General features: G+C 47.0%; 1 protein-coding gene across 5 annotated transcripts in view; it reads right to left on the reverse strand.

The window, feature by feature from the left end:
• Positions 1–13,471, reverse strand: part of ETS1 (ETS proto-oncogene 1, transcription factor) — a 106,894-nt gene that overhangs the window by 19,915 nt on the left and 73,508 nt on the right. Inside the window, exon 1 of one of the 5 annotated variants that reach the window (XM_083162837.1) lies at positions 9,415–9,724. The exons of 2 other annotated variants lie outside the window; for them this stretch is intronic. In XM_083162837.1, the coding sequence (XP_083018963.1) occupies positions 9,415–9,496 (82 nt within the window). In that variant the 5' untranslated portion in view covers positions 9,497–9,724. Of the gene's footprint in view, positions 1–9,092; positions 9,235–9,414; positions 9,725–13,471 lie in introns of those variants that run through there. 2 more of the 5 variants (XM_083162836.1, XM_083162838.1) reach the window with 2 other exon arrangements.

Below are 13,471 nucleotides of genomic sequence, written 5' to 3' on the forward strand. Positions count from 1 at the left end.
GCGGTCCATAACATACCGGGCAGGACTACTGCCGCCATCCATAAAACACCAGGCAGGACTGCCGCCCCATCCATAACACACCAGGCAGGACTGCTGTCCATAACACACCGGGCAGGACTACCGCCGCCATCCATAGCACACTGGGCAGGATTATCGCCACCATCCATAAAACCCTGGGCAGGACAGTATGCGTCATTAGGTAGACAGTGTCTAGGTCGACAGTCAAAAGAACAACCATTATTAGTTGACACATTAGTCGACATTAGTTTTTCAGGATTTTTTTTTTTTTTTTTTTAACTGACTTGCTTACACTTTACCATCCCAGTGTGCATAGAGGGAGGCAGCGAGTCATGCAAGGGTGGCACACTAATTCAACAGACACCAAAAAAAAAAAAAACACACATGAAAAACTCATGCTAACCCATTGCCATGTTCACCTTTTCTTGTGTCAATCTATAGTGGCTAACCTTTTCGCTGTTGACCTAGACCAGGGGTGTCAAACTCAAATTCATCAGGGGCCGCATCAGCAGTTTGGTCACCCTCAAAGGGCCGGTTTTATCTGTAGGTCCCCCTGTATAATTATAATGCCATGACACCACAGGCTGCTCGCCCTGTATAATATAATAAAAGTAATGCCATGACACATAAATGATTATACAGGAGGAGCAGCCTGTGGTGTCATGGCATTATTATTATACACGGGGACACCTCAGGAAACAGCAGATATATATTTTTTTAATTGTGAGTGTGATCCTCATCCTCACTTACTGTTTCTCCGTCTGTCCTGCAGCTGCTGCGGCTTCCAGCTTTTCTTCACTGCTTGCTGCGGCCACACTGTCCCTGACTCCCGGTCCAGCTTCCCTGCCTGCTCCTACTTCTCTACAGACGCATGGGCGGGCGGCGTCATCGTCATGACGTCCCCACCCAGTGTCTGTCACTGCCGGGCATTAGGCCGGCGGCCATGTTTCTGTAGCCGCATACATATGTGCCTACAGGAACATGGCCGCCGACTGTGGAGGAACAGGTAAGGCGGCCGCGGTGGGGTGGGTGAGAGGAGGTGGCCTAGGCAGGAGCTGGGACACACTGCCCTGCATGCTATATCCTTGCGCGGGCCACATGACGAGGTCTGGCGGGCCGGATTTGGCCCGCGGGCCTTGTGTTTGACACCCGTGACCTAGACACTGAAGCGGCCATCCATAACACACTGGGCAGGACTGCCGCAGTTATCCATAACACACTGGGCAGGACTGCCGCCGCCATCCATAAAACACTGGGCAGGACTTCCGCCGCCATCCATAACACACCGTGCAGGACTTCCGCCGCAGCATGCAGCAGGTTCCTCGGTATGCATTTAAAACACAGAATATGAATTGTTAATTTTATTAAATTATTCTTCAGAAAAGTATCTGATCTCTGTGACCGCAAAAAGACGTGAATATGTGTTACACAGGAAACATCAAAGTGACCACACATCTGATTAGCTGCTAATGATGATGACGCAGGCTCTGGAGGCACTGCTACCACCGACACGCTACACGCCGACAGGCAGCTGCAGCCGGGCCTGACAAGAGGTGTGAAAACCGTTCCAGGGGCTCAGAGGCTGCTCTCAGCCTGACCACAGTGCGTGCAGAGCAGGGAGGCTGGTGCTGCTCTCAGCCTCCCACACAAAGACTCACTCAGAGCCCTCTCTGCTGGTTGAGTGCACTTTATTGCAGTATTGAGTAAGAGAGATAAACTAAGATTCGGGAAGACACACAAAGCGTTACATTTAAAGACTCTGCGCATCACGGATTAGTCATTACAGTAAAGTGGAATTTCGCGGAATCCTTCGCATTGCGCAAATAATTCCTTGGCCTGTATTAGGGGACAGAAGCGTCCTTAGTAAGGCTGCGCTTTGTCACAGCTACACAGACAAGTGTACGCTCCTAATGGTGGAATTCTGCATAACAACTACTACCCAGACTAGAACGTGTGTGGTACTACATTTCCCAGCATCAATATGTGAACTACATATAAATGTGAATGTTTTCCCTGTATAGAGAGGTATCGGTGTTACTCCACATGCCATGTAGTATATAATCGTACAACACACACATTATTTAAGCCTCCATAGCTGTGTTTCTCAAGCTCGATCCACGTAGAACCCTAGCAGTGCATGTTTTCAGGGTATCCTCAGGGACAATTAGCATAATTGGGTCTATTGCGTTAATCAATTAACACATCTTTGCTCAGGCTAAATGATCTGGAAAACATGCATTGCTAGGATTCAATGAGTCACAGGTTTGAGAAATGTCACCACATTGGCAGTTAATGACAGTTTTTATGAACTCTGACCCCTCTCTTCGGTGTCAGTGATGTCACTTTCAGAGAGTTCCTGCATAATGCTACCCATACACTTATGCGATCGGATTCAATGCGACATCGATGTCCATCGAATCCAATCGCATCTTGTGGTGATATCGTATGCCATCTTGAGATGGCACATCGGATGCTGGAAGAGAGCAGATTTGTAGCGTAGCGCTATAAGTAGCGCTGGTGGGGGGTCAGCGGTGGTGGCAGAATTGTTTAAAACACTGGGTAGCCCTCTGACTGTCCAAGAGAGCTAAGCCAATCAGAGGGCTGCTCAGTGTTTTAAACAATTCCACCGCTGACCTTCGATGCCTGATAGCACTACGCCCTCTCCCACGCCACCTGTGGTCCCTCCGACCCCCACTTCCCAAGCCACCAAAAGCGTTCCCTCCACCCCCACCTGCGGATTGCATTAAAAACCACATGCAATCACTCCTGCAATTCGATAGCTATTATGTGCAGCACATAAGATCTATCGACGCGGCATTGTGTCGAATGGTCCCTTAAAAATGCATACAATCATTCGATTTATCGGTCAGATGTGGTCGAAATTGAATGATTGCATGCAATATCTCACAAGTGTATGGGCAGCATAATACACTCATCTACGGTCTCCTATAAAATCCTGTGTGACTGTGCTGATCACAGATTTAACTGCAGGAACAAGACAGAACTATTATATTACAGAGGCTTGAATTACTATATGCCATAACATTATAGCAAGCCTGGCATCTACCTTTCACTAAATGTATTTTATGCCAATGTCTTAGATTACATTCCACCTTAATTCATTATGTACTGTACCAACCCTATTACACACTGGGTAAGTACTTATGTGCGGGTGCAACTTTATAGGTATGGTATTTCTCATACTCATCCCAAACCACCTTTTGGATGACAGGTCAACAATGTCTATGTCAACACCAATGAATGGTCAACACATTAAAAGGTTTTTTTGGGACTTTTATATACAGATGGAGCCCTCCCCAGCCACCCTTCTCTGTATAGCCATGGGGAGCAAACTCCTTTTGTTCTCAGCTACAATACAACACATAGAACAATACAGTAGGCGATTAGCAGAGTAATCCCATTACTCACTTAATCCTATTAAAGGGTTAGCTGCTAGATATTGATGGCTCTATCTGTACTTTGCCATCAATGAAGACTTCAATACGGAACGGTAAAGTGTGCCTTGTTGAAGCATGGCGGGCGAAGCAGTACACTAATTGGGGGCCACGTTCTTAAAACTTCACCCCCCCCCCCCCCCGTCAACTTTTTGGCGTCAGCCTAGACACTGTTGTCCTAATATACCCCACCTGCTAAAACTGCTGGCACGCTTGTTATCCGCCCAGTAACATCACAGCGCTACCCACAACCACATACAGTATGTATAACCGTATAGAAGAACGGAAATGGCGTGCTGGGACGCACAGGTCACATACAGAAAGTAAAAACTGTAGAGAAGAAAGTCCCAAAAAGTACAAAAGTAAAGATGAAGAGATAAAAGTTAATTCTAAAGGTCCCCATGCACTGGGCGATTCAGCTGCAATTTGGCCTCTTTAAATGGAATTGATCACTACAATCAGAGCCCAAATTGCAGGTGAGAGTGGGTCCGATTCAATGCGTGGTCCTAGGCATATCGCAAGGGACCCTCCGAGTCGCCCCGGCAGGAGAAGCAATCTGCAGGATGTGTCCAGCTCGAGGCAAGTTCGGCTGGGATCGCATGCAATATATAAGGTCCCAGGCGGCTCACAGGAGTGCTGCGTGCGAGGTCTCCCAGATTAGAAGTCACCTCAGTGTATGAGGGCCTTAAGGCTTTGAACAATCACATTGGTGCAAGCGTATACGCCAGACCTAAGACTACAGACGAGTTTCTACACAGAGTTTAAAGACACGATCTTGGAGGCCCTTGCATGCGCACAAACCGTCAGCCAATACAGATATGCCCGGCAGCGGTGTTGCCTAGAGAGGGGGGGAGCAATTAGCAGGACAGAAATCTAAGATGCAGACATGGGGAGGGAAGAGCAAGAGGGAGAAAGAAAAAGAGACAGACGGAGGAGGGTGCAGAGACAGTAGAGGCAAGAGAGGGTACCAGAAGGGAGTGAGAGAAATAGGGAAGAAACGGGTGGGGTAAGAGATGGAGAGAGAAGGGAGGAAAAATAAGGGTAATGTATATTACAAGCAATTGAGTAACACCGGAGAAGATAAGGATTACATCACTGGCATTGTGAAAGTAATCATCCATCACAGAGACTGCTAAGGCAACCTGGAGGTAGTGTAGGGACTGCAGTAACACCTCAGCAATAAAGTTACGTTAACCAACATTATATGTCCGAGGTGTGCTTGCAGCTTGTGATTGGTTGTAACCCTCACCCCCCTCCCCATCCCTTCATTCTTTGTGGGGCGTTTTGTAAGATGGTCAGAGATGTTCTTAGACAAATGGCCCAGCTTGTGGGCTATAGCTAGGGTATGGGGTGGGTGAATTTGGGTCTTTAAAAAATACTGATTAGAGAGAGGTAGTGGGGGATAATTTCCTGCATACACCGGGCTTTCGGTCAGTACCCTGCAGACTGCTTTCCTTCAGCCAGAAACAACTGATAACAGATAGCTATAGCCATAACAATGCTACACAGTGCATGTTAATTCAGTGCAAATATCTCAAGTCCTGTCAAGGTAGAGAGACCTTCATGGAGATATACATATATATTTATTTATTTATTTATTTATTATGCGTTAATTTGGCACTTTGGATGAGTAAGCACCCTCCGGGGTGCCCTGCTGAACAATTTCAATAGGCAAAAGAAAAGAAAGACCAGCGCTAAGTAATCTGGACGTAATTATAACCCAAAAGATATGTTACCAGTGTTTCCACTACTGCTGCTGTTTTTTGGGACTGCTCAATAAATCCCAGTAAGAACAAACAGAAAATGGGAGAAAAACTGCGCAAGGGGAAACACTAATAATAATCAAAGGAATTTATTACACAATATTAAATGTACATATGGTATGTGGCCACAACCTATAAAAACTTAGGACATAAAATACATCCACATAAAAATGAAAAAATAAACAAAAATAAGAATATATAAATATATATAGTATAAAAACTACATAGCACAAATCACACACAATATCAAGCTTAGTGGGTGCCTCTGCTGATTAGTAATGCAGGTTAGTAGATTAGCAAGCTGAAAACTGGTATAATTGGATCCAGAAAGTCCATATACTCAAACTGGTAGATTTTTACTTAGATGGAGTTAGTAAACTTGCAGCATGCAAAAGATGTTATAAACTTCAGAATGAGTTAAATAGGTTGCCTGGCCAGACAAAAAAAGTTAATATAAAAGCTGGGTATATACCTTTGGAGACCTGTGGTGAATTACAGTCTCTGATGCCTCCCAGTTGCTAGAACTGAATTTCCAAATTTGTATGCAACTATATCCGGAGTTTGTGACACCAGTGGCTTAGAGATGAATAACAGGTCCCCTCAGTGCAGTATCAATAGTCTTCAGTGATCTGGAGAAGTGGAAATAGGTCTCTAACGCGTTTCCCCGCCTGCTGTGAGCGTCGGCGGCTTCCTCAGAGAGAGAGAGAGCGAGTAAATCGTGCATGATTTACTCGCTCTCTCTCTCTCTGAGGAAGCCGCCGACGCTCACAGCAGGCGGGGAAACGCGTTAGAGACCTATTTCCACTTCTCCAGATCACTGAAGACTATTGATACTGCACTGAGGGGACCTGTTATTCATCTCTAAGCCACTGGTGTCACAAACTCCGGATATAGTTGCATACAAATTTGGAAATTCAGTTCTAGCAACTGGGAGGCATCAGAGACTGTAATTCACCACAGGTCTCCAAAGGTATATACCCAGCTTTTATATTAACTTTTTTTGTCTGGCCAGGCAACCTATTTAACTCATTCTGAAGTTTATAACATCTTTTGCATGCTGCAAGTTTACTAACTCCATCTAAGTAAAAATCTACCAGTTTGAGTATATGGACTTTCTGGATCCAATTATACCAGTTTTCAGCTTGCTAATCTACTAACCTGCATTACTAATCAGCAGAGGCACCCACTAAGCTTGATATTGTGTGTGATTTGTGCTATGTAGTTTTTATACTATATATATTTATATATTCTTATTTTTGTTTATTTTTTCATTTTTATGTGGATGTATTTTATGTCCTAAGTTTTTATAGGTTGTGGCCACATACCATATGTACATTTAATATTGTGTAATAAATTCCTTTGATTATTATTAGTGTTTCCCCTTGCGCAGTTTTTCTCCCATTTTCAATTTCAATAGGCAATGTATATTTTTGCACTAGGCAAAAAAAAAAAGTCAGCACTCCACATTTTAGAAATAGACAATAGCTCTGTTTAGGGATGATGCGATAATACATTACATAAGACCTCGTTTCCACCATTATCACAATTATTAAGTGTAAAAAAGCCAATACAGCATGATTTTACACCTGTGCATTGCTCCGACAACAGGCTAGGGTCACACAAGCAGTTCTGAACCCACATTTCCTGCCTCACAACTGTACAAGCATAGAACGCTGGCTAGTGTCCAGAGCAGACGGTCTTCCAGGGAGGAATACACCACATAAATGGGATTCAATCATTTAAAAACAGAGATGAGTCACGTTCTATTAAAGTCAAGACTCAAACTGTGCAGTAAACGTGCGAAGATACAATCCAGGTATCCGTACGCCAACGTATATATTAGCATGGGCAATTCACTGCGCCACCGTGTACCTAATGAAAAAACCTCTTGCAGTTTCAATTCAATAATTGATCATGAGAGAGTGAGACAGAGTCACAGAGAAAGAGTGTGACCATTCACCAAACATCAAATATTTACAACACAAAACTGCGGCTCTGAATTTATGCCCCAGTGAAGGGGAACGTCTGCCTGTTATCTGCTGATTCCACTTGTTAGGAAATTAAACATGGACAAAGCGAAGCAATCAGACCCTCTCATCACTTAACTCTTATCTGTTCCCCGGGGTCTCACTTTAAAGTCTCTTGAAAAGTGTCAGATGTGCTTTAGAACTGGGCGAGGCTCGGGGTCATTAGCGATACCCACAGAAGACCATCCTCAAACAGAGAATGTTTTTAGCCAAGACCCCGAGCAGAGGCCTCATCCATTCCTCAGCAGCACTCAGCGACAAGCCTTACTTTTCTGGATGCACATATCTTTCCACATAACTATTGCATTTATTTATGTAGTGCCAGCCTATAGCGGAGTGCTATATGCCCAGTGTGGTTTTATTTATTGCACGCAACCAAAGAGGGTTCTGCTCGTAACCTGACAATCTGTACTTTGCATATTTTTTTCTTTTATTTACAGTTTCCTATATAGCACAGCAAATTCCATAATCTTTGCAAAAGTGGTGATGTATGGAAACGTAACTAATTAGATTGATAGCTAGATAGATAGGAGGGATGCTGGGGTCGGTCTTTTGACCGATGTCCACTATCCAGTAGGAAAGATACAACAGACCCTAATGGTGCCCATACACGGTGCGATGATCGCACAAGTTATGGGCTGGATCGCATCACAAAGCATGCGTTTTACATGTGATATGCGTGCGATGTGAGGACAGTACAAAAAGTTTGCGCAGCACATACTTTTTGTACTGTGCGATGAGATGCCCGCGGGAGTGCGCATCGCACTGTGAAAACGCACCGTGTATGGACATCTTAACTCAGCTGCGTATTTCGCATGCGATACCCCAACTACCCACCGGGCTCCCAGGCGGCAGGATCACACACGATGCACCGTTTTTGCTCCTTTTGCATATGATGTATCATAATCGATGCCACTAACTAACACAGGATCTGACAAATCTTTGTTGCTGACCTCCGGATACGATACACACGGGACCGCGCATCAGATCAGATTCGGAGGTAAAACACATACGATGTGGCACATCTTACACGATTTATTGGCCTCATCGTATAAGTGTATGGGGGGACGGCTTTGAAGGCAATCACAGAAATATCTTCCTCTTATCACAGGCTGTAAGGTGAATAGGTTGTCAGATAAGAGGGTACAGGTCCCCGTTCCCGTCACAATAAAGTCTGGAGGGGAACCTGAAGTCATTGAATTAGACTCATGTTCAACTCTAAAAATAGCCATGGCTGACCTGTGCAGATGGCTGCGAGATTTATCAATGAAACGATGACGTCTGCAGTGTGTAATGTGAACACAGACAGATCCCATGATCGCCTCTCCGAGCAGAAACACATGTAATAAAGCCTGGAATTTGCTGCACAGATCAGTGCTGACCAGGGGGGCTCTGCTGTACCCCTATATCTGATGGTGCCCTGCTATAGCACGCAATGTGTAACTGTGCATCAGACACACACCTCCAGGGGCTTATAAATCACTGTAGGCCAACCTTCCAGATGTGGCAGGAGGAACATGTAGAACTTGCATTTGTACAGCAGAAGTTGTTCTGCTGCAGAATGGATGCTCAAGATGTTCTGCAGCAGCAGTGGTTAAGCTTCACAGTACAGCAGGTCACATCCCCTGCAGAGAAGGCCAGTAGGGTATTTAATTGCAGCCCCAGGCCTGTCTGCAGCAACCACCAGATAGGGGATCTAGGGCTATCATAGAGAAACTAATCAGATTGCAGTAATCTCCTTATCTCCAGCCTCTGTTTAGAGGCACACTCACAGCATCCACTCAGTGACAGGTCACTGTATGCAAGCCTCACTCACTGGGGATACTCACATCAAGTGCTCCCTCCCTGCTCTATCACTTGTAGCAACCATCTACCCAGGGACTAAGTGCCCCTCCCTGCTCTGTCCCACCAGGGCAAGACTTGTACCAAGCACCCATCCATGGACCCAATGACCCTTCCCCGTGTACTGTGCCAGGGAAAGCCCGGTTACTCTACAGGGGGAGACAAACGGTTAACTCAGCAGAAACTGTTAAAATGTATCACATCAGGACAGGTCTGGACCAATCAGAGCGCGCCCCAGACACACCGCTGCCAGTTACCACCAGTGACCACCATGCCCCATCTATTCCCACAGGGTCAGCGCCCACTCACCGGCACAGGAGTAGGACTCATACTCCGCCTTCTCCGTCTTGATGATGGTGAGTGTGGGCTTCAGGTCTAGCGCCGCTTTCATGGTGGCTGTGGCCGGGGCCCCCTCCCTCCTTCTCCGGGTGTGTGAGCAGCAGCGCTCCGCCGCCTCCCGTCCGTCTATTGTTACCCGCAGCAGCCTCTGATCGCTGTCCTGCCCGGGAGAGAGAGGGAGAGGAGCTGGGGGAGGAGGGTGGTCCTGAGCTGTGACAGCAGCCAGGGGGCCGGCTCACTGCAGCCTATGGGGGCCCGGGCTCTGACATCACACACCCGGCGCCGTGCAATCAGCGAGCGTGCTCTGTAGGGCTTCTAAGCTAATGCTCTACGCAGCGCTGTGCACTTACAGGGAGTGTACAGTGTTATAAACCAAATACCCAGCACTGAGCAATCACAGGGAGTGTACAGTTATATGCCAACTATATACCCAGCACTGTACAATCACAGGGAGTGTACAGTGTTATATACCAACCAACTATATACCCAGTACTTAGCAATCAGCGAGTGTACATTATATACTAACTATATACCCAGCAATGTGCAATCAGTGAGTGTATATTATATACTAACTATATACCCAGCACTGTGCAATCAGAGAGTGTACATTATATACCAACTATATTCCCAGCACTGTACAGTGAGTGTGCATGGTATGCAGTCATTAGGTCGTCACTATTAAGGTCATTGCTTCACCTATCTGCCAAATAGCTTCACCTATCTGCCAATGATTAATGGTGCCGACTAGCATCTGGAGCCAAGGCACACTGACTGCACAAGTTTGCCGTGCATTACTGGGAGTCGACTTCCCATTAGACTTTGCACAAGAGGGCAGAGGATGAGAGGTTTGTGCTGAGCTCTGATTGGTGAAGCTCATCACATGCTTCTCAGGCCCATGGAGGACAGCAGCAGCAGCAGCCTCATCATGGGAGGATTTTTAATCAGAGGCAGCGCTGAGCTTGTGAGGGCTCCTACAGTCCATCAGAGTAAGGTACAGAGGGACCAACACAGGCTAGTCAGTTACCCATTGACCAAGTTTATACTGCCTTTACTCTGTGTTTTGAAAGTGTAATATTCTCCCTTGCAGTTTGTGGCCAGTAATGACAAGTGTAAGGGGGCCCTCCTGTCTAAAGTGACCCAGGCCCCCCGAAGGCTTTATCCGGCCCTGGCCCGAAGCCAGGGTCGGATTTGGGACAAAACAGAAAAACCCATGTCAACCTTCCCTATGTTTTTTATATAATGGCAGTGGTGCAAGTAGGAAAAAGGTCTTAGTGGTACTGTGCCGCGCGCCGAAAAATGGGCGTGGTCAGGGGGTGTGACCAGGGGCGTGGTCATATGACACTAGGGGGAGTGGCTGGAATATTGCACGCCAAAGGCACACGGCCAAAGTTTACACAGTAATGCCTGTTACGCGTCACACACCCAATACATATGACCCATACCATAATGCCCGTTACACATTATTCCCCACACCATAATGCTCATTACACCGCACAACTGATGCCCATTACTAATAGGCCCACACAGTGCCAGATATGCCCCCACAGTGCCCCAGTGCCAGATATATGCCCCCACAGTGCCACACATATGCCCCCAGTGCCAGATATGCCCCCACAGTGCCACATATGCCCCCAGTGCCAGATATTCCCCCACAGTGCCACACATATGCCCACAGTGCCACCCATATGCCTCCAGTGCCAGATATGCCCCCACAGTGCCACACATATGCCCCCAGTGCCACATATGCCCCCACAGTGCCACACATATGCCCCCAGTGCCACATATGCCCCCACAGTGCCACACATATGCCCCCAGTGCCACACATATGCCCCCAGTGCCACACATATGCCCCCACAGTGCCCCACATATGCCCCCAGTGCCAGATATATGCCCCCACAGTGCCACACATATGCCCCCAGTGCCAGATGTGCCCCCAGTGCCAGATATAATATGCCCCCCACAGTGCCACACATAAATGCCCCCACAGCAGCACAACTCACCAGTGCTGGCTGTGTCCGGGGCAGTCAGGTCCTCTCCCCCCTATAGTCCCCCGCTGTTCTGCTTCCCTGGGGAGGGGAGGGGGAGGGAGCGCATCTCCCGTCTCTTCTGCCTGGCTCTGTCTATCTCGCGGGCTGGCTCCTGATTGGCTGCCAGCCCGCGAGCGCTGATTGGCTGTCGCCTGACAGCCTAGTCTGAGTGACACAGGGAGGGGAGGGAGAGAAGCGCAATGCGCTCCCCTCCCCTCCGCTCCGAAAGCAATCAGCTGTGGCGGGGCGGCGAAAACCACGCCCCCTGCCACTTACATATGCGCGCATGCGCATTAAACACTTTGGGGCAGATTTGTTATGGCGGTACGGGGTACCGGCAGTATTTCTTTTAATGGTACGCCGTACCACCCCGTACCGCCATACTTGCAGCGCTGTATAATGGTTATTATATATTAACAGTTTCTTATACAGCTCAGCATGTTCTGTTGTGCTTTACAATTAGAAATAGGGATAAAACAAACTGGGTAGTTACAGACAGTCAAATGGTAGGAGGGCCCTGCTCACATGCTTACAATCTATAGGGTTAGGCAAACCAATGTGGCGGCTGACCACACCCCTCCATTTGGAGACTGGCTACACCCCTAAACATGGCCCCTACCGATGCATTCTCCTGGTGGGCCCTTCATGCCTCAGTTCTACACAGCACCCTAAGTATTGAAAGCCATTTTCCACTCGGCTGTGTCCTTTATCTGGATTACATTATTAAAATCACATTACTGCAGACAGTTACTAACAGGGGGTCTAATTATTCAGTCACAAGTCTTATGAAAACTGCAGGATTATGGCAAGTGTAAATAATACTATTTATTATGATGCCAAAGTTTGCTGAGGAGCCTTCAGTTCACAAGAGGAATATCAGAACCATAGTTATTTATGGGTATAACTAGAGATTGAAGCGGATATTTGGAATGTATAATAATATAGAAAGTGCAAGTGAAGTGTTGGTATATTCCCGTTGGGAATGGATATATTGGGCTATCAGAAAAGCTCAGGGTTTAGAGTTTGTCTAAATTCTATCTATAGAGAAAGCCCAACTGGAGAGAGATCTTCTGATCCCTCTCTGGTAGACTGGATGCTCCGCCTCTTCCCTCGTTTGTTTAAAGGTTCTATACACATGCCATGTCAACTTATTTCACGTGTCGACCTAAGACATGTCGGCCTTCAGTTGTCTACCCAATGCATGTTGACCGAAATAGGGCCGATCTAATGACCGTAGCCCGTGAGCTTTCCTGCCCAGGAACGGTTAGATCTCCCGTCAGCACGGGGAAGCTGTTCTTTAGCCTTCAAAGTGAAAAAACAAATGCTGTGCCCGGGCAGCTTGGAGCTTGGTCACTGTTTTGCTTCTCTGAAGAATCCACTAAATAAGCAGATGGGAAGAAATATTCTGTGAAGTTTGGCAATTGGAACAGCACATGAGAAAGCTTTTCATTTAGTGCCAAGTCTTTTAGCCAGATGCTGAGTACGAGGGAAGTGATGGTAACACACTCGGACCATCTTCATTTACAAAATGTAGATTGCAAACAAAAATTCAAGAGAGAGACACAAAATAATTCAGCTCTTTTTAATTTTCTGGTGCCCTGACAGGGAACATGTGTGCTGGTCCTCCACAAGATGCGAGCATAGGTCAGGTGCCACCACAAACTGGGTGGGCTTACTCCACTCCCTGTACCCACATGGTGCCCCCACTTGTAGAAAGCTTTCACTTTTACCAGCACATATCATAAGTGGGCACCTTTAAGAAAGTGATATCATCCAACAGAAGGTATTTTGCCCAGACAGCAGGATACCCGTGGACTGTGAGATGCCTACATTACATCTTAGCTCAGCATCTCCTCTACCAGCCCCGTAGCCCAGCATCTCCTCTACCAGCCCCATAGCCCAGCATCTGCTCTACCAGCCCCGTCGCCCAGCATCTCCTCTACCAGCCCCGTAGCCCAGCATCTCCTCTACCAGCCCCGTAGCCCAGCATCTCCTCTACC

Source organism: Crinia signifera, chromosome 19, assembly GCF_055691185.1.
Source record: "Crinia signifera chromosome 19, ASM5569118v1, whole genome shotgun sequence".
In the NCBI taxonomy this organism is placed as follows: domain Eukaryota; kingdom Metazoa; phylum Chordata; class Amphibia; order Anura; family Myobatrachidae; genus Crinia; species Crinia signifera.